This window comes from Corylus avellana, chromosome 2 (assembly GCF_965113065.1).
Source record: "Corylus avellana chromosome 2, dhCorAvel1.hap1.2, whole genome shotgun sequence".
NCBI classification, from domain to species: domain Eukaryota; kingdom Viridiplantae; phylum Streptophyta; class Magnoliopsida; order Fagales; family Betulaceae; genus Corylus; species Corylus avellana.
This window is the reverse complement of record NC_142491.1, coordinates 13,002,394-13,027,013: the sequence shown is the minus strand read 5'-3', so window position 1 is coordinate 13,027,013 and position 24,620 is coordinate 13,002,394. Positions and strand designations below refer to the sequence as shown.

Below are 24,620 nucleotides of genomic sequence, written 5' to 3'. Positions count from 1 at the left end.
AAGCTCAATGGTAATTTTAATAATTACATCATTCTTAGCAGGAAACAAGTACGCCACCTAAAATTACTCGCATATATTTGCTAATGCTTTTTAAAGCTACTTTTACTTTTTACCAAAAAAAGGTAAAAATATAACATACAACCTAACACATTAAACATTTCAAAAAACACTAAAAACTAATTTCATGTTTATGTTACCTAAAAAAAAAAATCCAAAATCTTTAAAACAATCTATCAAAGAGCCCGGCCACCAGTGTTTCTTACAAAAAAATATAATAATAAAAAGGGGTAATTATCTTTTTTCCCTATCAATTACAACACATTATCATTTTGTCCTCATGAGCTGACAACTTTACTGTCCGACCTTATCAAACTACTATTTTGTGTCCAAAACTTTCCTTCCGTCAATCAAAGGCATTAACTCATATGGTCAACCCGTCACATGCATCCAACATGCTATCTTAAAACTTTCTATCTCACTTTTACCTACAGTAAGACTATCCGTTCATATAATAAAATAAATGTTTAGCTAAAAGAATCAATCAGTTGATAGTAATTCTCTGAAGCACCATCTCTTTTTGTGGACCCTTGTATAGATTAAACAACACCTTCAGTTGATATGGAGAGTAGGTCATTTGTCATTTCGTTGGAATTTCTTAGAAGGTTTTTTTATTTTAATTTTTAATTTATTTATTTGTTTACTTTTGTGACAGTGGGAATGATTGGACCCTATACAACGAAAACCATTCATTTAGGGAGAAAAATCAACGGCGGGCCATCCAACCCACCGGCAATGATGGTGAAAGACATTGCCATCAGCAGGGACGGAACTAAGATTTGAGGTATGTGAGACGAATTTTTCTTTTTATTATTTGGTGAGGAGATGGACAGACTTATATAAATAAAAAGGCAAATAAATATTCATAATTTCTTTATATGTATGTTTGTATAAAATAAAAGCATAGAAATATTGCATCTAATCTCATGGCATCACAAATATACAATAATATAAATAACTAACAAAATAGCATAAAAAAAATAATAATAATTAAACACGATTTATAGGGTCCAAGAAAAAAATTATCTTTGAGCGTGAACTATTTTTCCTAACAATCTCTATAAGCCCCAAATAACAAGAAGAGAAATGCTAAGAGTCAAGTCAAACAATGGTGCAATCATAAATAATTAAATCATCTAATTTGTTATGTCAAAACAAATATTGTAAACATAAATGACGTCAAAATAACTATTCAAGAAACTGATTATTGGTTAGAAGTTACTCAAAGAACCCAAACCATTTAACTTTTTCTTTCACATATTCAATCAAAGTCCTAAATCCAATTGAGTTTTTAATTAGAAGCAAACTAGAATATAGAGGGAAACTAAATGAATTGGGTATTTTTGGTTTTTTATATTAAAGGAGGAGGCAAAGTTTTAAAAAAAAAATTAAAAGGGAACACAAATTTTTTTTTTTTTTTTTTTTTTTTGGGGAGCAAAACTATAAAAAATAATTAAAATGGACACATATATTATTTTGGGAGAGCAAAACTAAGAAAAAAAAGTTAAAAAGGGATATAAATATCATTTTGAGGGGACAAAATATCATTTTGAAATGACAAATTTATAAAATGGGTAGATTTTTAATGCAATTTAAGAAAATTTGGAAAGATTTTGGGGGACATTTGTCCCCCCAACACAAGTTGCAGGTCCGCCCATGGGGCCCATCGGTGCCCATAAAATATCATTCAAATCTAGAACCAATATATCTGCAGGTCTGCCCCTGGGGCCCATCGGTGCCTATAAAATATCCTGCAAACCTAGAACCAATATAAAAAGCCAAAGATCTTAACTGGATTAAAAAATAAATTAATTTAGTTTCTTAAATCGATATGTATTTAAAAAATATATATATATATATATATATAAAAAAACATTAATCATACCGACATAGCTCAACACTATATTGTCTATTGACTCTATTCAAGTCCTTAGCCTATTTTTAGTAGGGTTTGTGCATTTTCAAAAGAATCTATAGTATAAAACTGGTGTCGTGATGTGTACAACTTGCGGCCATTATTAAATAACCTGACCGAATCCGACCAATGGTGGCTCACGTTGCCAACAATGTCATGCAATCTTGACTATCATTTGTACATGGTTGCATCGGTAATGTTGTCTAATTTATACAAGGGTCCACAAAAAAATACGGCAACACCTACAATGTCATGTCGTAGTTTAAACATGACATTGTGGGTGTTACCTAAAAGTGATAGATATGACATGAGTCACATGACATTGCGCTGGTCTAAATGACTCAAATAACACCAAAAATAATTAAACAATGATCAAACGTACACGAATACTCCTACTATGACACTAACCTATGGAGAAAAACAATACAACAACAAAACATTCAACATCACAACATCACACTCGCCTAGTGGGGCTTAGTAACTTCAAAATAGGGTTGGCAATTTTAATACAACCCGACACGAACACGACACGAAATTAGCGAGTTTAAATTTACTTTACATGGATTTGGGTTGTGAACGAATCGACCTATTTATGATCCGTTTATTTTGTGTCTGACAAGTCGTGTCACAGGTCACCCGTGGGTGACCCGCCAGACACAATTATAATTAAAAAAAAAAAATGAATTTTGATTTTTAACTCATTCACTTGTCCATATCTTATTTCCCATTATTGCACCTAGAAAGTAGAAACTCTAAGTGGCTTTGATTCATGCAATTTCACACTTTCGCATCACTATCCCTTTTCTTTTTCTTATTTTTTTCTACTCTCTTTTCTTCCTCTACTGACAGGTGACAACCTCACCCACCCCATCCCCTTCATTTCTTTTTTCCTTTCTTTTTCTCCATTTTCTTCTTGCTCCCTCCTTCTCTGATCTCTGTTTCTCCCTCTCACAGACTTACTCAGTCAAGAGGACGCATCCTTCTTCTTGCTCCCAAAAATGGGTTTTTGCCATACCTTCTAGAGAGATGGACCAAACACAGACGGAGACGAGAGAGAGCAAAATAGTTTCAAGAAAAAAAACGTGTCGGGTGACCCGTGAAAATTACAGTGTCGTGTCGTGTCTAATAGGGCCGACTTGTTAACTAAACGGGTCGTGTTTGGGTGTACCTTAAACGGGTCGCGAGTCACCACGGGTCGTAGACGGGTTGACCCGTAGACTCATTTTGCCAGCCCTACTTGTAAGAATTCAATATATAATTAAATGCAAATTGACAATAAAATTAGCAGCAGAATGAATAATTATATAAATACCTCTAGCCATACTTTGCTCAAGCCAATTGAAGAAGAGCTTCACATAGACAAATCTGGAAAACAAAAAATATTGAGAGGTTTTTCTGACCTATGCCTACCAGTGAGTGCCAATTGATGGAATACACGGGCCTTATTTATAGGTAGGTCAGAGACCCTCAATAAGAGCTGTTACCTTAATTATTCATCCCATCAAGGAATAAAAATTAAATAAATACAGCTAATTGATTCTATAAAATAAAATCTGTAATGAAATGAAATACTTATTCCACATGAATTAAATCAGCAATTTAATTCAGAATATTTGATTGAAAATCAAATACTTGTTCCACAAGAATTAATCAGCAATTTAATTCAGAATATTTGATTTCACACAATAAGCTTTAATTGGAATAAATTACTGAACACCGTAATTACATAAAATAATATATGTGACATAAGGGACATACTTTAAATGGAATTTCTTACATTCTCCCACTTGGCCCTTATGACATATAAATTCTTTATGGTGTTCAGTTTTATGATATGGCCAATACTTTATTTATTCCAACCATTCATGGAATCCTCCCACTCACTCAAAGAATACTACACACGAATCATGGCGGTAAAGCTTTTATATGATAAGCCGTCCCTTCCATGTATCACAATGTGCAGTATCTCCCTAAATGAGTACTTTATGGATAATGTACTTTATGAATGAACTTCCTATAAGTCATTCGGGTCCAACTTTAATTTTATCCCCACGGATAAGAATAATATATGTGTGCACAAAAATCTTTATAACATAACCTTTATGTCTATAGACCAATTAAAGAGAAACTAAGCACAAATAAATTAATGAATCTCATATATTCCATATGACTTTATACTTTCTTTACCGGTAAACCTTTAGTCATAGGATTCGCAATCATTAATTCAATACTTAAATGTTCAATAGACACTTATTGTCACTTAATGTTCTCTTTCATAATGATACTTTATGTCGATATACATACTTCTGTTTCTACTCAGTTTATTCTTAGAAAAGATAACTGTAGTAGAATTAACTTAAAAGATCTTTATGGTTCTAACTATAAAATCGACAATCTTGAGACCTTTAACAAAAATGTCTCAACCATAATGCTTGTGTAATTGATTCACAGCATATAATGACTTTTGCTTTCATGGTAGATGTAGCAACTGTAGTCTGCTTACCGCATCTTCAGTACATATATATTGAAGTTGATTCTCTACTATCTACATATTTAGCAAAAATCAAACATGAATAAACACCACCAAATGGTAAGTGTATCTTTAGGTTAAACTGTAGTTCTTAGTTCATTGCATATTCCATAATACTATATTGACCCAATAGTCCAACTGATGTCAAGTCTAATGTAGACCTGTGCATACATATGGAATATCTTTCATCTGCCTTTATTCCAATACATTTTGGGACATTATCCACTTTAATAATAGGTGCTACTGAAGATTTATAGTTCTTCATTCTGAATCTCTCTCAAAACTTTAGTGAGAGGAACTTTATGTAGCAAACCTAAATTAATGCTTGCAAGCAAAATATTATCTATATACAGGACTAAAAGAAATGTAACTTTACTTCCACTGACCTTAAGGTATATTCAATGATTAACAAGGTTCTCAATAAACTCATGTGAGGTAACAACCTTGTATTATATACCACTAGTGAGAGGCGTATCTTAGTCCATTAATAGATATCCTTAATTTGCAAGCTTTCTGACTGTTATTAATAAAACCCCTTAAGTTGTCTTATGTACACCTCCTCCTTAAGATCCTTATTCAGGAAAATTGTTTTTCACATCCTTTTGATATAGCTCTAAAACAAAATGAGCTACTCATATCATGATAATCAATGCCTTCCTTTTTGAGTAAGATCATTGGCTACAAGTTTAACTTTATATCGTTCAACATTACCCGGAAGCATCCTTTTAGGTTTTATAAACCCATTTGCAGCCTATGACTACAACTCCCTTTGGTAAGTCAACAAGATTGCAGACTTGAATTTTAGCCAAAGATTTCATCTCCTCCTTCATGGCATTGAAACACAATGTGAAGTTATCTCCACCCAAAAAATGTGAAAACAAATCTTCTTAATCCTACTTCATTTACTTTTGACAAAGTCTGAGTAGGTTCATTCTGAACTTATTCCTTATGAGTTGACTGTTCTGAAACCAATTGTGCTTGAAGATAATCAATTTGATTTTTCTTAAGCACAATCAAACACCCTTCATGTGAAGGGCTTCAATCAACTCTTGTGCTTCCTCTAATTCAATCCCTTGAGGATAAGCACTCCCACTAAGTTTAGCGTCCTCTAGAAATTTTGAATATTAGACTCAACAATTCTAGGACTAAATGAAGAACAATAAAGCCTAAACCCCTTAGAGTTTACTGTATAACCTATAAAATTCCGCTAGTTGTCTTTGAAGCTAATTACCTTAGGTGTGAATTATAAATCCTCACTATAGCAAGACAACCCCATATGTGTAAACAATTTGAACTTGATTCCATTCATTCCTTAATTTAGGTGTCTTATGGACAACTCTGAATGGAATCGAGTTAAATGTATACACAGCAGTTTTCAAGGCTTCACTCCATTAGGAGAATAGAACATTACCTTTCATGTCCCATTTTCGTGTACCTATCATAATACTATTTGCCTCTATCAGATCTTACAATCTTGATTTTCTTTTGTTTTGTTTCTCTACTTCTACCTTATAGGTACTGAAAGCATTTAATGCCCAAATCTTATAATTTAGAAGATAGAGATACATAAACCTTATATGGTTATTACTGGAAGAGATAGAATATCTCTAACCATTTAGGTAAGAAGTATGAAAATATTACACTTGTACATGATCTCAAGAATTTCAAAAATCCTTTTGTTGGCACCTTTAGTGGTATAGTTGGTCTGCTTTTCCTTAATGCAGTCCACATAAATACCAAAGATAGTAAATTTCAAGAGTCACAAAAACTCTATCATTTATCGACCTTTTATTCTTTATAGAGATATATTCCAATCTCCAATGCCATAACATAGAGGATTTTCTCATTCATAAGACTCTGCTTTATGTCAACATTTATATGCAGGGATTAATTTTCCAAAAATTGGGATCTAGATCAATTTTAAATAGACCATTAATTTAATATTCCACCAAAAAATTTTAACAATATTCAAATTTGACTTGAACAAACTAAAATAGAAATTAAATTTCTAAAAGAATTGTGGAATATATAAAAAACATTATTAAGGTCAAAATGACATAACTGAATTTTTAAAATTAATCTATAGATCCCAACAACCTTCAATTGTAAATAATTATTATTTAGAAAACCCTGCATTATGTTGACAACGTGGACTGCTAAACCAAATTCAATCCACATAGTCCTTAGGAGAGTCAATAAAAGAGATTCATGACACACTAGGTGTATGAGATTACCTTTATTTCAAGTAATTTATGATACTTTATGCAATCATTCTTTATATGCCCATAATTTTCCTTAGTGTAAGAGAAACAAGTATCTTAATTGCCATAAGACTTTGTTGGCACCTTGTTCTCATTCATCAACTATTAGACATGATTGCCTATAAAGGTCTTTCCCTTAACATGAGTAACTTTCAGGATTCTCATGTCTTAATCTCTCATCTTCTTGAACACACATGATCAAAAGTTCCTTAATTGATCAGTTATCCTTATGTGTACCACAAGATATTTGAAAAAATATCATATTTAGATGAGAGAATAAAATTGATCATAATGACTCAAAAACTCAACCTTTAGGAACTTTATAATGAGCTGTTATGTCCTTCATTTTCATAATGTGCTCAAGCACATTTTGAAACTGTAAAAGGTTTTACTTTAAAGCTTTTCTATTAGGGTGCACGCCAAGCCTTATTGGAACTCACTAAATGTTCCTCAATGACCTTTCTTTGGCCTTAAAACATTAAGGAATAAAACCCTAATGTTTTACTTGATATGAGATTTCATGAACGTTGAAACTTAAGCGATTTAAATCACTACAATTGTTCATGTTTAATAATCTCATGTGGCGTACTTGATTCCGTGGGAGAAGGTGATTCGTCCACAAGAAACGCTAATTCAGTCTCCAAACACCCCAAAGTGAAAATCACATTTTTCATTTTAGTCAGGAAAAATTACCACTATGAATTATTGGAATATAAAATACTAATAATTAAAGCAGTAGGAATACATCCAGTAACCAAGAAAAATTATATACTTTAATGCTATAAAATAACCTTATTTAAATTAACCAATATTAATTTAATAGTAAATTTCAACCTACCTGTGGGTAAAGGTGCATCACGCATGAAATTTACTCTTTATTAATAAGACTAATAAATTTAGCATTAATAAATAAAATTTTCCGTACCTGTGGGCCTAAAAGAAATTTTATTTTCAATGTTAAATTTACTATCTTATTCTAATTAACTCATAAAAATAAAAACGTCCCTGTGGGGATTGGCAAATTAAATTTATGAATTAATTACAACACGATGTTAATTTTCTTTATGAAGTTCATATATATAATTTTGATGCAATTATCATTATAAAATCGGGATGCTGTGGCTCTCCCAAAAATTATTATGACAATTACGACTTCATTAACATCGAATTTATTTAAATTAACCAATGCTAATTTAATAGTAAATTTCAACCTACCTATGGGCAAAGGTTGCATCACACATGAAATTTACTCTTTAATAGGACTAATAAATTTAACATTAATAAATAAAATTCTCCGTACCTGTGGGCTTAAGAGAAATTTTATTTTTAAAGTTAAATTTATTATCTTATTCTAATTAAGTCATAAAAATAATAACGTCCCTGTAGGGATTAGTAATTAAATTTATGAATTAATTACAACAGGATGTTAATTTTCTTTATGAAGTTCACATATATGATCTTGATGTAATTATCATTATAAAATCGGGATGCTGTGGCTCTCCCAAAATTATTATGATAATCACGACTTCATTAACATCCAATAACTATATAGATGCAAAAGCTAAAGTTCCTAAGAATAAAAGACAAAACCAACATGTCAGTGGGTAAACAGTATTTTTCTAAAGTACAACCGGATAGTGTCCCAGGTAAGTGAGGGGGCGCACAACGGCACACTTAAGTCCCAAGACTTGCCTTGCCAGAGCTTTCCGATTGCAATTTTGGATAGTACCGTAAACATTCACCAATACATGAGGCTTAGTTAATTATTATCAGGTCCAGGCATCAAACAATTTATATTTAAACAATTAAAAGAATAAATATATCCTTCAATTCATGTATTAAATAAACAATAATTTAATACTGAACAATTTAAATCATAAGGCAAATAAAAACGTATCATTAAAGCATCATAAACTGAATAGCCTAATGGTCTTGAGCTGACCTTAGGCCCTTTATACCTTAAGAGCCCAAGTTTGAAATCCACCACAGCCCCTTTTGTTTTTTAAATCCGGATGGGCCAGCTACTTAAACCAGGTTGGGCTGCTTCTTTACTCCGGATACAGGCCCAGAATTGGGTTACTAGATCGAGTCAGCCCAATTTTTTTTTTTTTTTTTTTTTTTTTAAATCATACCAAGGGGCCGCCGCCCAACTAGTTCATAGGCAGCCCCATACGGGCTGCAGCTGCTGTCCTCATAGGCGGCCGTGATGACCGCTGCTCTCTACATGCGGCCAAAAATGCGGTTAGCAGTGGCAACGGCAACAGGTGCCTTCGCTCAACCTTATGCGTGGCAACGGGCTGCCGCTCAGCCTCATGCAGGAAAAGACCCTATACGGCCATCCACCCACCGGAACTGCCAAACGGCACAGTGGTTTTTGAGCCGTCTGTAAACACAGTGCTGGAAGAGACCCTTGCTGAGTTGCTGTGTCATTCGAACACTTAAACGGCATGTAGCCGTGTAATAAGTTTCATGCTCTTCACCATATTTTGTTTCAATAATCAAATAAACAAAATAAATATTATTGAAACAAAAATAAAATTTTACAGCAGGCATACGCATATCCCAAAAATTAGACTGAGCAAATATGGCCTAGAGAAGGCTCTGATACCATATGTAAGAATTCAATATATAATTAAATGCTAATTGACAATAAAATTAGCAGTAGAATGAATAATTATATAAATACCTCTAGTCATGCTTTGCACAAACCAATTGAAGAACAGCTTCACAGAGACAAATTTGGAAAACAAAAAATATTGAGAGGTTTTTCTGACCTATGCCTACCAGTGAGTGCCAATTGATGAAGTACACAGACTTTATTTATAGGTAGGTCAGGGACCCTCAATAAGAGCTGTTACCTTAATTATTCCTCCCATCAAGGAATAAAAATTAAATAAATATTTGTTCCACAAGAATTAAATCAACAATTTAATTCAGAATATTTGATTGAAAATCAAATACTTGTTCCACAAGAATTAATCAGCAATTTAATTCAGAATATTTGATTTCGCACAATAAGCTTTAATTGAAATAAATTACTGAACACCATAATTACATATAATAATATATATAACATAAGGAACATACTTTAAATGAAATTTCTTACACTATTTTCAAATACACATTTCAATCAATGGAACAACTTTTGTCTCTTTACCCAACACTCCAGCCGCCTTTGATAACCTTGAAATTAGTGCAAATAGGCTAAGGGTGAGTTAAGGATAAATATGGCTTTGTTTGGTAATGGGGATGGGTTGGCCCAAACACTGTTCATCACCATTTCCTAAAAAAATCAACATCAAAATATTCTAACTTTTTCACTTTTAATATCAAATCATTCACTTTTTATTATTATTCAAATAAAAAAATCACTACAAAACAAAAAATTTTCACTTTTTCATACCACTTTTTCATTTTTTTTATACCAAACATTCTTACTTTTTTTCACATCAATCTACATCAACTACAGTGTTTAGGCCATCCCATTTGCCAAACACCCCCTATATAGATTTCATAGCCGCCTTTTATGCAATATGATCGATCCTTAGGGTGTTTGGACCCAGGATCGACCTTGTGGGACTTAGGATCGATCCTTTAGACTAGAAACTGGGCTAAAGGTCATTTCGGGTCCAAAAACTCGTCTCGCTCAAGCCCAACTTAATTCCAACTAATCTTAAAATCCAAATTACTTCATTTTTTCATTAGGGTTAGGACCAGGGCATTACAAATTTATATTAGCCAAAAAAAAAAAAAAAAAAAAGCAATGGAGCATGACAGAGAGTACCAACATTGGTAACTCAGATGCTTATGTCAGCAAAGTGTTTTGAAAAGTAAAATGATGAATTACTAATAGGCAAAGACGAAAAGTCCCTTTACTTGGTAGTGAGTTTTCTTTTATAGCGCCTTGCCTTCGATTGATTTCCTTCAATTCTTCCCACATCTATTAAACCATGACTTATCCTTGAAATTAAGAGCGTGCATTTATTGTGATCATGGTTTGGGAATGAATCCCCTGCTATGTCCATCAAGTACTCCCGGGTTAATAGGTTAATGTCCGATTTAAATGAGCTTGGTGTCTAAGTCATGTAGGCATCAGCCCATGACCCAATAACAATTATCATTTTTTTTTTTTTTTTTTTTTTTTGTAATCCACGAAGGTAAAGGATGTGAGTTTAATTGAATTATGAGAATATTGTGTGAATATCTATTGATCAGCAACACATAAAAATGATGGAGAATTCCACTTATGACAATTTTTTTTTAAGAAAAACAAAAAAAAAAACAAAAAAACAAAAAAACACAAACACAAATACCGCAAAACATGTTTCCGAAGTGTGACAAATTGCTATAAAAACAATTGTTGTGTGCACATGAAAGAAATATATTGTCTCCAAGTGTACCTCAATCAGCTGAGGACCACACCTAATAAAACAGAGTTCACTAGTTGGAGTTCCCCCTCCCGATAGATATTATTTCATAAGTGCTTTGGATTGATTGTTAGGTAACATTTCAGCATCAGACGAAATTAATTTTATGTAACAAAATGATTAAAAGTCTCTACAACTTTGCCAAAAGTTTGGAATTACTTAAGGCGCACCAAGGGCCTAGACATTGGGTAATGTAGCAAAAACCACTAATGCTATAATTAATTATTGGTAACATTCTCACTAACTGGCTGGTTTGCCCGAGAGGTTAAGGGGGAAGACTTAAGATCTTCTGCACATAAGTGCGCATGGGTTCGAACCCCATAGCCAGCAAAGTAATTATTATTTTTTACAAAAATTTTAATAATTGGATACTTGAAAATTTTTCAAAGTAATCTATTTAAACTTGCTTAATTATGCCAAAACCAAAACTAGGGGTGTCAATGCGGGCGGTTTTTCGCTTAAGCTATAATCGCCTAACGGTTAGCTGTTATTAAGTTTACTAACCGTACCGCTAACCGCCTTTTAAATAATATATTTTTATAATTATAATTATAAAAATATTTATACATATAACATAATCACTTGATCATTAAATCACAATTTGAGTATTAATATATTATCACTATAATTTATATGATTATATTATATAATCACTTGATCATTAAATCACAATTTGAGTATTAATATATTATCACTATAATTTATATAATTATAGCACATGATCAATTGATCATTAAATCATTTGATTATATAATAAATTATATATATATAACTCATTAGTATACCAATTCATACTAATACAACAATTAAGTATCTAGAGACTTATTTCCAATGTATGTTATAAACTTATAAGTTTATATATGTTATAAGTCTTTATAAGTCTACATATGCATATGAATAATATAAATGTATAATATCAATACTTAATCATATGATTCAATGACAATTCAAATACTTTATTCAAAACTTCAAGTGAATCATATTATTAATGTACAATGATGATGTAATTAGTATAATATCAAATTAAGTAATTGACATTGGATTAAACAATGTGTTACTTATAAACACAATTTAAGTATTAATGTATTATCATTATAGTTTTAGTAATTTATATATTATCACTACTATAATTGATATGATTATATCACATAATAAATTGATCATTAAATCATATGATTATATAATAATAAATAATACATATATAATATATAATCATATAGGGTAAAAAAAAAAGAAGCCCAAAAAGCCCTAAAGAAAGCCCAAAAAGGCCCAAAAAGCCAAAAAAAAAAAACCCAATATTGAAAAAGCGGTTAGCGGACGGTTATCTATTTCACTAACAGGTAATCGGCGGTTAGTGAAATCTACTGACCGCTAAGGCGGTTACGGTTAGCGGTTATTGCCAATAACCGGTAACGGCAACCGCCTTGACACCCCTAACCAAAACAACTCAAAAATCATAGAGATCAATTAAAAATAAGTTTGGGATAATCAACTTAGAGCATTCTTAAGGAGGAATGTTAGGCTTACAAACAAATTTTACAGAAAAACTTTTACAAATTGATGTAGTACAACATAATTTGATATAAGATAAGTTCAAATTTTGAAAAACCTAATCATGTTGTGCCACATCAATTTGTAAAAGTTTTTCTATAAAATTTGTTTGTAAGCTTAGCACTCTTCATTCATAATGGGAAGTGTTAAGGAGCCAAACAAATGAATTTAGAAAAATTTTCAAACTAACGTGGCAAATTGTGAGTGGCAGATAAGGGAGAGCGAATTGCATTTTTTTTTTTTAATTTAAAAGCCCTTGCCACGTCAGTTTGGAAATTTTTCTTAGTTCATTTGTTTGGCTTCCTAACACTTCCCATTCACAATGCATAAGCCAAACTTTTATGCAAATTGGCTCCTCAAAACTCACTTTACCTAGTTTAAGCTAATGAATTTTTAAAGTCCCTTTACATCCGATTAGTTATATTTTTATTTATATCATTTAAATATTATTTTTTTACTTCTTTTTTATTTTTTTATTTTTTATAAGGATTGTAGTTTTCCTAAAGATTCTATTTTTCAACTTTTTGGAAAAAAGAGATGTGAAGAGAGAAATAATAGGAGAAAATTTTGGGAAAGATAGATGTGAAAGAGATAGTAGGAAAAAATAAGATTGCTCTTCTAAATAGTGCTACTACATGTAGCATTTTTTTTTTTTTTTGCTATTCCAATAAAATATCTATTTTGCATTTTTTTTTATTAATTCAAAGTGGAGGGTTTTTTACAAATCTGATTAGCCATTTTAGATAATAGTAATATTTGTCTCCTCCATTGTGAGTGCTCTTATGCCTATAATTTCTTTAAAAGGGAAAAATAAATAAAATATATTTTTTTCTTCAAAATGGCTTTTATCATTTCAATCATGATAAAAAAATAAAAAATAAAAAATTTATTTCAGCAAATATATATATATATATATATATATATATATATATATATATATATATATATAAATGTAGGCATCTTTTGTTTTTAGAGGCCTAGAGGCTTTTGAAATAGCCTTGTAAGGGTTGTTAAATAATGGTATTGTACCTCCTAAATTATGGAAAAAGGATCCTCTCAATTTCAGAATAGGATTCTCACCGGTTCATATTGGATTGAAGAATATTTAGTTCATAATTGAGATTTTTTCTTAAAAATCTTACAGTCACAAATAGAACATCTGTCCAACTACAAAAAAATAAAATAAAACAATAATAATAAAATAATATTTCAGATTAAAAAAAATAATAATCAATTAATAAAAAAAAAAGGGTGGCTGACCACCCTATCTTGGCCATAGGGGGTGGTCGGACCACCCCATGGCACTTGGGGGTGATCCGGCCACCCCTAAACCCAAACTATATATATATATATATATATCGTTTGGCACGGGGTGGCTTCGGCCACCTAAGGCTGGCCGGTCTGGCACTTGGAGGTGGTCCGGCGACCCTCAAGGGCCAAACAAATTTTTTTTTTTTTTTTTTTTTTTAGATTTGGCCCTTGGGGGTGGCTGGACCACCCCCAAGGGCCAGGGGGTGGATTTGGCCACCCCAGCCCCAACTGAGGTGGTCCGACCGCCCCATTGAGTGGCCAGCCACCCCTTAATTTTTTATAATTTTTTTTTAAAATATATAATATTTTATTTATTTTTTTATTAGTGAGACATATGTCCTATTTATGGCCTCAAGATCTCTTTAAAGAGATCCTGACCAGTAACTGGAAATTCTCCAGTCCATTTGGACTGGAGAGGATCCTCTTTCCTCAATTTCAAATTATCTCAATTTCTTTCATTTAGTGCATTTTAAAGGGTAGTTTTATCCTTTTAATGATGGTAGTGCACTACTCTTCAAAATGCACTAAATGAAGGAAATTGGGAGAATTTGAAATGGAGATGATCATTTTCCATTAATTATGGGCAAGTTCTAAGTAGGGTAACCAATTAAATTAAGGCTCTCTTTGTTTTGGCGTAAAATTATTTTTAAAAAATATTTTTCAAACTTTTTGGTGTTTGGTGTGACAAAAAATAATAGCCAATGAAAAGAATTTTAGTTATCCTTAGATTTGATTGAAAAGCAAATGGAATTAAAAAAAAAAAAAAAAAAAAAGCGTTTCTCACATGTTAAACGCTACGTCACTTTTTTAGAGGAACTCTTACGATCTAATTTATAAGAAATTTCTATCACATTCTTCATATTGCGATGTTAATGGGATATAGGATACTTCTAATGTTAATTATTAAAATAAAGTAAAATAAAAATACAGGTTATAGTTTTGTGAAAATTTTCTATTTCAACTTCGGCATATTCCCAATCAAAGTCTCAACTTACTTTTACAAACACTAAGCAACCCTATCTATCATGTCTGCATAATCTACTGCTGGCCATCAATGTGTGCTTGTTGCATGTTTTCATTATAATGAACTTGAACTTCTAATATAACAAAATATTGTTCCTTTCAATTTGAAATACATTTTCTTTTGACTATATCCACAAAGAATATAATTTGTATTTAAATAATTGTTCACAATAAAATAATGACCTCTCCTTGTATCAACAATTTGAAACATAAACTATCTGATTGAAAGAAGCTCCAGAAGAACAGTAGATTATTTTTGCCAAACAAGTTTTGCTAAAAGTTGGGGACAAAGGTGCCAACATAACCAACCCCTACAACGAAGAAGGCAATGGATTGGAGAAAGAGGTATATGAAGAAGCGGTTCTTCCCAAAGGAAAGGTCATAGCACCCACAGTAGAAGAGATAGGCCCCAACACCAAGCTCTAGCAAATGGATTCTGTTCATGTACAATCAAGAAACAAAAAACTTTATTATATTCTCATTTTTTTTCATACTAGACATAATGCATACTTGTTATTAAAAAAGGGGACACATGTCACTTTTATAGACTAGGTTGAAAGAAATTCCTTTAATCCAATTTGAAAAAAAACTCTGTCCGTGCATCAAATGATTCATATTATTTTTCTATGTATAAAACTTTAAAAGATGGAGATATATATAACGATTTAGCCACATCTACGCTATCACTCCAAAATGACAAGTTAGGGTATGCTTTTCATCTTCTCAATGTGAAAAACGTTAATCGTTGAAACTCGATACTGCTTCATTTGTTGTAGAACATATTGAGTAAATGAAAGAAAATATTGGAACTCTAGACAAACCATTCCACTTCCAAATTATTAGAAACATATACAACAACTTGATTTTGTTTTCCTCTGTTTTCTGCAAAAGCCATATTATTAGAAACATATACACCAACTTGATTTTGTTTTCCTCTGTTTTCTGCAAAAGCCATATCACAGCTTGACACGAGAGCACTTGGAGAGCCCTTAAAGAGGCACCTAAAATCCATTACACTTTCTTTAGGGTAGATGTTCTTCTGAACACCTCCCATATTTGCAGACAAAGTTGGGTATTAAGTGTTAACTAATAATAGATGACATTAACTTCCACTGGTGGACAAGAATTCTTGTGAGATGGATCAAATCCTAAAAGCTATGGCAATTGTATTAATTCAATCATTGAATTTTCGAGAGATTCTGAACAAATGATGATAGAGATTTAAACAAAATAATACCTTTCTCCAAACCTGAAACGAGGTTTCCTGGGAGCTTTTGCACCTGATTTTGTCTTGAGGGCATCTCCCAATTTCTCAGTGACAACCCACTCATTTACATTCCCTGCTTCGAGCAGACCTATAACTGTCGCCTTAGTCCGGTGCAGAGACATGACATTCTCAAAGAGGATCCAGAACATCAACAGGTGGAATGATCTGCAAGATGACATGCAGGCAAAGGTTTTGGAAATTAACAAGACAAATCAAACTGAGAAGCAGCCTCTGTTGCATTATCTTTTATATAAAGGTAGTAACTCTGCAGAATTGCTAGAATATTTGATATTTGAACCAGGTTTGACATGGCACAATCCTACAAAGTAAGGGAAAATTACACTTTTACCCTATAAAGTTTTGGGTGAATTTCAATTCAATCTCCAATGTTTCAATTTTTACAATGCACCCCCAAACTTTTAAATTTTTGCAATTCGATCAATTTTATCTCAAAATTCTCATATTGCTCCTAATTTATATATATATATATATATATATATATATATATAAAGAAATTGGGGTGCAAAAATAGCCAGATGGCCAAAGCGGTGGCTACGGCCACCCCGAATGTTTTTTAAATTTTTTATTAAAAATAATAAAATTAAAAAAAAAAAATTAGGGACAATATGGAAAGTTTGAGATAAAATTTGTCAAATTGTAAAAATTTGAAAGTTTGAGGGGTGTATAATTGAAATATTGGAAGTTGAATTGAAAATCGTCTCAAACTTTAAGAGGGTAAAGTATACTTTTCCCACAAAGTAATGATAGACAATCCAATACTCCTGAGAAACATGATGTTTGGTGGATTTGGACTAGGGCAAGCAATTTTTTATACAACCCACAAATCCACACAAAATTAGCAGGCTCGAATTGAATGGTCTAACCGTTTAAACTAAATGAATCAGGTGAGAGTTGACCTATATAATCTTATAGATATGTCTTGACACAATTTGAAACCGACATGCTAAATAAGGGCTAACAATTTTTAACACGACCCGTGAAACTAAACACAAACCTTACACGAAATTTGGAAATTAGTAGTTTAGAGTTAAAGGGTTTGATCGGATTAAAGTTGACCTATATAGTTTTGCGGCATAAACCCGACACATGAACAGTGGTCCCTAGTTTGGACAGGTAAGAAGATCTGGCTAGAAATGATGTAGCACATTATGAAACTTGTTCCCTAAACAAAAGAACATTGAGTGGGAGAGAGAAACCTTGGAGTTCCAACAGCATTGAGGAGGGTAATGATAGAAGGGATGTAGACGGCACCCCACTTGGGTACTTCCACTTCAGGAACCAAAACTGTTGCCGGCAAAACAACACAGTAAAACACAAATGTGACAAGATGACCTACGATCTTTCGAACAAAGAAAAAGCTGTAGACCACGTAAAACTTCTTCCACAGAGAGACTTTCTGCAATGCATTGCAGTGAAATAGTTAAAAAAATAAAAAATAAAAAAAATAATAATTTCTAAGAATGTAATAAAGAAGCATACCTTGTTTGTTATAATTTCCATGGCCATTTTTCGGAAGAGATTAGCAGGGCCACAAGACCATCTGTGCTGCTGATATCGGAAGGCCTTCAAAGTACTAGGCAATTCATTTTTCACCTGAAATATATAATATTGTATTAATCTTAAGAACATAAAATCTGCTTGGACCTTTCTGCCCAAGCGACACCTTAGGGCGGTAGGGAATCCCGTCCCTATATTATTACAGTCCACATGACACTTGTCACGTCATCAAGCTAGCTCAAAAGAACCTCTCTTGGTGAGAATACTTAGAAGTCAAGAATTTACATTCTGAAATTATTGTTATTTTTGCTTACTTTGGATGCTTAATTGTGGTTAATACCTGGAGATCACCAATATAAACAAATTTCCAGCCTTTAAGGCTAGCTCGGACGGCCAAATCCATATCCTCCACTGTGGTGCGGTCCTTCCATCCTCCAGCCTCATTCAGAGCTGAAATTCTCCATACACCAGCCGTCCCTGCATCAATTTCTATAATGTCATAAACTTATTATTTAAAAAGTTATAAAACAAGATTAAGATATCCAACAATTTGCTGCATAAATTGTGAGAGAATTTTTATAAAACCCGTTTGCCCAAATAGGTGAATGAGCCATCTGACGCAAAGACGGATTTAGGGGGGGGACTAGCAGTGGCCCTGATCCCCCCAAATTACAAGAAAAAAACAATTTTAAGGCGAAAAAAAAAAATAATAATAATAATAATATTTTAACTATTTTTTGCCAATTGGTTCCTCCCCAAAAATATTTTAGCCCTGGGTCCCTCTTAAATTCAAAGCTGACTCCGTCCCTGCATCCAAGACTTTCTTTAGCATATGAATCTCATAAAAATACTCTCACATTTACTGTTCGAATTATTAACGATTCGAACAACAAAATTACTAAAAATCTCAATCCTTTAAACCATAGGCCCTTTTGTGAATATGGGTTATACCATTGAACCCAAAGAAGGCATAAGTAGAGGACCCCACTTCTTGCTCCACTGTAAAATGGTAACCCAATGACATTTCTTGCATCCTTGTCATTAAGCATTCATCAGCATTAACTGCAATAACATTCCACCATTACACTTACTTTTTAGAATTAAAATATTAATTAAATAATTAAATGACTATTATTTTCATGTGTCTATATAATCAAGATTATTGAAGGGGTTAATGAAGATTACCGAATTTCCAGCGAGCTTGAACAAGAGCGATTTCCGGGTTATGAACAAGAAATGGTATGGAGCGCCAGAGAAAATCAGGCTCGGGTTGGAAATCAGCATCAAAGATTGCCACGTAGTCGCACATTTTGACGTAGCTGTGCTTCATGCCTTCTCTGAGAGCCCCTGCTTTGTACCCATTCCTCTTGTCTCTGATCTCGTACTTTATGTTTATGCCTTTGCTTGCCCATCTTTGGCACTCTAATTCCACCAAGGCCTGTTGTATTTTTGGTCAAGAATGACACAAATCCACGTCAAAAGAGTTGATATATTTTGCATGAATTGGGCGGGCGATTTTAGGTTGCTAATGGGTTTTCAAGGGGTAATTGAGTTGGGGACAGAGATTCCGAAAATTTTGGTGCCCGGATCTAGCAATTCGTGTAGTAAGTATGAGTGAGGGCTCTTATAGAGCTTATTTATCCAAACAAGTTTCAAACACGTGTTTAGGCAGGTAAGCTTCATAGGAGCTCTCTCACATTTACTATCCAAATTATAAGTAATTTAGACAACATTATTAGAAATCCCAACCCTTGAATTAGATTGTAACCCATGAAGAAAACTTTCCAAAAATAAACTTTTGATAGAAACTTCATCATCCAGCAACCTAGGTGTACATGACCATGTTGCATGACTTTTTGAAAGAAAGGGCATTGTTTTTGGTCCAATTTGTTCAATCATTTTAAATAAAAATTGCTACACACTCTTATTTTCAGTCTCATACTTTTAAGTGCGCATTTTTTGACGTGATAGTAAAAATAACCAGTAGATTTAAATCCAATAATAATCTTCACATCATTACGTTTAAAAATATGAGAGCTAGTGTTAGTAACATTTTTCATTTTACATTGCACATAGACCCATATGATTGATTTTCCTAAAAAAGCCCATCAAAAGTAACTTTACTGTCAAAAAAACCCAAATTAACTAGAAATGATTGGAGCAAAGCACACTAATGATTGGAGTAGCTGTTTTTCTTTCTTTTTCTTTTTCTTTTTTAAATATAATTTAAAAATTAGGACCTTTTTGGGCAGAAAATGTTTGTTTAAAGATTTCGAATATCTAATGATGGGTAAATTAAAATCTATATTTGTTTATGTTTAGAGATAATTATAAATTATATTTTTCTTATTTTTATTGAAAATTGTTGATAAACGTCCCTATAGTTGGAAAAAAAAAAAAAAAAAAAAAGGAAATCGTTATATTTTACATCTTCATTGATTGATGCTCTAGTATAAATTAAGACGTGAAATTTAGCTGTTGGTACAAAAGACAACACAATATATATTTGTTTTCACAATTTCACCTAATTTGAGGATTAATTAAAGGTTCAACTTCGTGTTACATGCAGTATATGTGTGCGTCACATGGAAGAATTCGTACGTAAATTATAATTTATAATTAGCTTTATAATTTAAAGGTATAATCTTGACTTTTGTTTATTATATTTTTTATGATGTAGATTGAAGCCGAAGCCAAAGCCAGAACCTTAATGGCTGGGTCAGTTGAATCATCAAGAACTTGAATTATTATCCGATCCGACGGCCATGAAAGCCCACATGCAGCTCCAATGGACAGTTGATACACCTGCATGCATATAGTAGAATCGTCAGATTAAAGGGTCAAGCAAATTCCAATCAATTTTTTTTAATATATATATATATATATTTGTTGGGACTATCGCATCGTTATTACGAGGATAATTACGGAATAAAAATATGGTACGTAGCATTACTCTTTTAAAATTGTTGAACGATATTTTGAAACAACTAAACCCAAACAGACTCTTAGTCCGCTTGGATTTGCAAGTGATTTGAAAACACAATATTTTAAAACACGGTTAAACATTTGATAAAATTACAGACCATTAAAATCGTAATTTTTAAAAATACACCATTTGTTTGCGATTTGAAGATTGAATTTTTTTCTCCATCTACAAATCGCAATTATTAAAAAACTCACTCGTAAACGATACATTTTTTGGATTTCATTTAAAATCAAACTTTTAGTATTCAAAGGCATCTAAAAAAAATAAAAAATAAAAAATAAAAAATAAAAGTCAATAAGAAAATAAATAAGATGAGTAATGCTATATTTACACACCTCCTTCTCGTTGTACATAGGAATTTGCACTAGAACCATGGGGAAACCCGAATGACCAAGCTCCACGTCATCCCTCATCGGCTCACATTTGTAACGCTTCTCCGGCCGCCGACCGAACAACTTCACGAGAACAATGACAACGCCCATGTAAACTCGCTCCATGAACAGCATTATCGACATCACCAAACACACACCTACCGCCAGTTTCAGCAGCGGCACGATCACCGGCGCTTTGGCTTGCTGCCAAATGAAACCCACCTGCCCGCTAATGTCGTCGCGGACGCCTCGGAAAGTGTCGGGAAGCATGGCCGACGTGGTCGAGAGCCTGTCCATTTGGGGTGCTCTGTTTTTGTGTTTTCCTTCTGTTTGTGAATAATCCACAGAGACGAAGAAAGCTGAATTTATAAAGGGGTGGCGGCTGTAGCTTTGCGAACGAAACACGAATGTATTTTATTTTCTATGAAAAAACTTTCTGTAAAACTGCTGTGATTTTTGCTTGTGAGTTACGCCAAGGCAATGTCAGTGGGCTCGATGATCATGGCATTTCTAGTACTGCAGATGCAGACACAGTGGGCGCTTCATGATCACAAAACAGAGAACCTGTACACTCAAACATCACCCAAAACGACGTCAGAGCAGGGATATTAAGCAAACAAATTTGCTTGGTTTCTTTCTGCTATCTGGGTGTCTCTTTCTCTCTTCTATATATTGCCTGCGATTTCTGGAGAGAGCCCCAGTGGTGTTGAAGTTGAAAGTGTGTGTTTGCAAACATATATATAAGAAAATGCAAAGGAAGCTCGATCCGTCAAGAAGACAGAGAGAGTTGATCTTAAACCGGCAATGACTGTCGGACTATATTCTTAATGAGAATATTCGGCACAATTTAATTGCACAAATTTAATTACACACAATTATGTTCAAACTAGTTTAGCTGTCAGTGTCAGTTTCTTAATTGCCAGTTGCAAGGCTGGCAAAATAGCTTATTTTCAAGTCCATTGGGTTGTTGAATTCTTGAGCTAAGTACTCCAAAACAAAACTAACCTTTCATGCCAAAGGAAAATTATTATTTAAAAAAAAAAAAACCAGAAAAAACCTTACCTGAAAAATGTATTTTAACTGTGGTTTCAAGATATTGTGATTAGAGATATGATAGGGATTCAACAGCCCCATTTAAAACCCAACTTTTGTAAACATATGTTTTGATTTTTGTCTCCTTTTTAAAGAGGTATGCTACAGTACAATATGATGCCCACTTGGCCCATATTTAGTGACTTGTCAGATAGACAATCACATGAAAGATAGGATTCAAATTTAAAATTTGAATTTCAATCATCTCTCTCCATCAGACAAGTCACTAAATATGGGCCAAATATGGGCATTATATTGCATTGTAACATGCGTTTTTTTTTTATTTCAATTTTTAACCTAGCACGACTCTTATGTGGCTTTGTCACATGTAAGTAAAAGTTGGGTTTTATATGGAACTCAGTTGAACCCCTATAGTATCTCTTGTAATTATTTGATTAGAGTAATATTGCTAGATGTCATTCCATATCTTTTTTGTATAACTCCAAAATTGATGTAGTTTTTAAAATCACCATTGAATCAAAATCTAATAGTGATCTATAACAAATGAAATAATAGTTTTAAAAGTTACGTTGCTTAAAAAAATAAAAGTCACATTGACAAAAAAAAGTTAATAAATGCTCTTTGATTAAGGCCCCAATTCTGGTAAAAAAAATCAGATTATGACAAAAAACAAGTTTGTCAGTTCTTTAATTAATGCTCCAATTACGATAAAATAAATAAATAGAAAGAACTGAATTTCAAGATATTAATAAAACTTTAGAGGAAAAGAAAGAGAAAAATGAAAAGTCACATTAACTGTAGCCCTAGAGCAATTACTAAACTCATATTTTCACCTTAACTTAAAACCAACATATTGGCTAAGTTCGTTCATTAAAATAATTTTTAGAATAATGTAAATTTTGTTTTGCACAAACTAAATTCTACATATTATATGTTTTTTTCTTTTGAAGTTAACATATATATTATATGTAGCTCAACATAAAATATGACGTCCGTTAAAATTAAATCTCCTAACATAGATGAATTTGCAAGTCGTTTGAAAAAAAAAAAAAAAATTAAGGGCAAAAAGAAATTAAGAAGAATGATTTCAAATTAAAATTATTTAATTAAATATTTAAATATATAAAAATAAATAAAAATAAAAAATAAAAATAAAAAAGAAGCCCTACCTAAGCTTATCGTTTTTAGTCTCAAAATCTATGAAGTAATTACCGATGTATATCTTAATTACTACTATCTATGCTGGAATGTGGCGGGTTTGGGAAAAAAATGACAATTTTAAGGTAAAACTTCACATCGTTTATTGTTATAGGAGTAAGTGATTGGTGTAGTATATTATATCAAGATTGTTGGAGCCTTTTTTTGGTCCAAGAATTTGCTACCCAATGATTTTGTTGATGGTTAAACTATGAAAAAACTCTTGTACGGCAATGAGATTCCTACGAAACGAAAACAAGGTCGCTAAGAGATATTTTGTCCCTAACAAAGATCTTGCTTCAAAATTACATAGGGTATTATCTCCTAAATTAAATTAATATGTAATATTGGAGTTTACGGATTCCCTTATAGATTCTTGTAAATTGTTTTTAACTATCTTCCTAAATCCTAATATATGGTATTAGTGTTAACGTGAGTGGGTCACTTGAATGGAATTTCCTTCGTCTAGTTTCTTGTGTTGGGAGACCTGTGGCCAACTTGTCACACTCTAAAATATTCTCTTGTTAATTGATTACTGACAAAGTGTGCTGAGCACATAGAACGCACCTAATACACAGAGTGAGTGCGAAAACGTGGGTCTTCTTGATTTTTTGAGGAAAACAATGAGTGATAGAACGATAGTGTGTTATGGAAAAGAAAAGAACAAGAGAGACGATAGTGTGTTGTCGAAAAGAAAAGAACAAGAGAGAAAGAGGTTGATAGTAGTAGACAAAAATAGAGACCAGCCGCCCTTGATTCCAACAAAAGATAAGTTTGTTCTTTACTCTTTTCTTTTCTTTTCTTTTGTATTCTATCTTCTTTTTGGGGAATAATCTGTCTTGTGTGATAGTGAGATTTTGATCTATTAAAGCTCTAGGTTCTGAGTGATTTTCTTTCTGCTATTCTCTGGTACTCTATATTTTGAGATAGTGAATTTCTACCGGGTTGCATCCGCCAATGGATGTAGGATTGTTAAACCAAACCACTTAAATCTTGGTGTCGTGTATGATTATTTTTTACTTTCTTCTTATTTTTCGTATCTCACAGGTCTTGAAAAATAGGATAAATTTAGCTAAACATAGAGTGACTAAAGTTTCTCATTGGATGACTTCTTAGATATTTATTCCTAACATTTTAAATAATATTCATCAAT

The 24,620-nt window shown here is 32.5% G+C and overlaps 1 protein-coding gene and 1 non-coding gene across 2 annotated transcripts; one reads left to right on the top strand and one right to left on the bottom strand.

Annotated features, from left to right (window-relative positions):
• The first annotated feature begins 11,437 nt into the window (after positions 1 to 11,437).
• TRNAL-UAA (transfer RNA leucine (anticodon UAA)) lies at positions 11,438 to 11,520 on the top strand. The gene has a single exon. It is a non-coding gene; the product is annotated as a tRNA-Leu (tRNA).
• A 3,701-nt stretch (positions 11,521 to 15,221) lies between these two features.
• Positions 15,222 to 21,606, bottom strand: LOC132186371 (glucomannan 4-beta-mannosyltransferase 9). The gene is made up of 9 exons (XM_059600306.2): positions 21,182 to 21,606; positions 20,567 to 20,665; positions 19,046 to 19,298; positions 18,812 to 18,922; positions 18,201 to 18,337; positions 17,843 to 17,956; positions 17,560 to 17,759; positions 16,313 to 16,507; positions 15,222 to 15,511 (listed from the first exon to the last, which is right to left on the bottom strand). Exons 1-9 carry the CDS (start codon positions 21,512 to 21,514, stop codon positions 15,349 to 15,351), a joined length of 1,605 nt encoding a protein of 534 aa, XP_059456289.2. The 5' UTR covers positions 21,515 to 21,606; the 3' UTR covers positions 15,222 to 15,348.
• Positions 21,607 to 24,620: the final 3,014 nt, after the last annotated feature.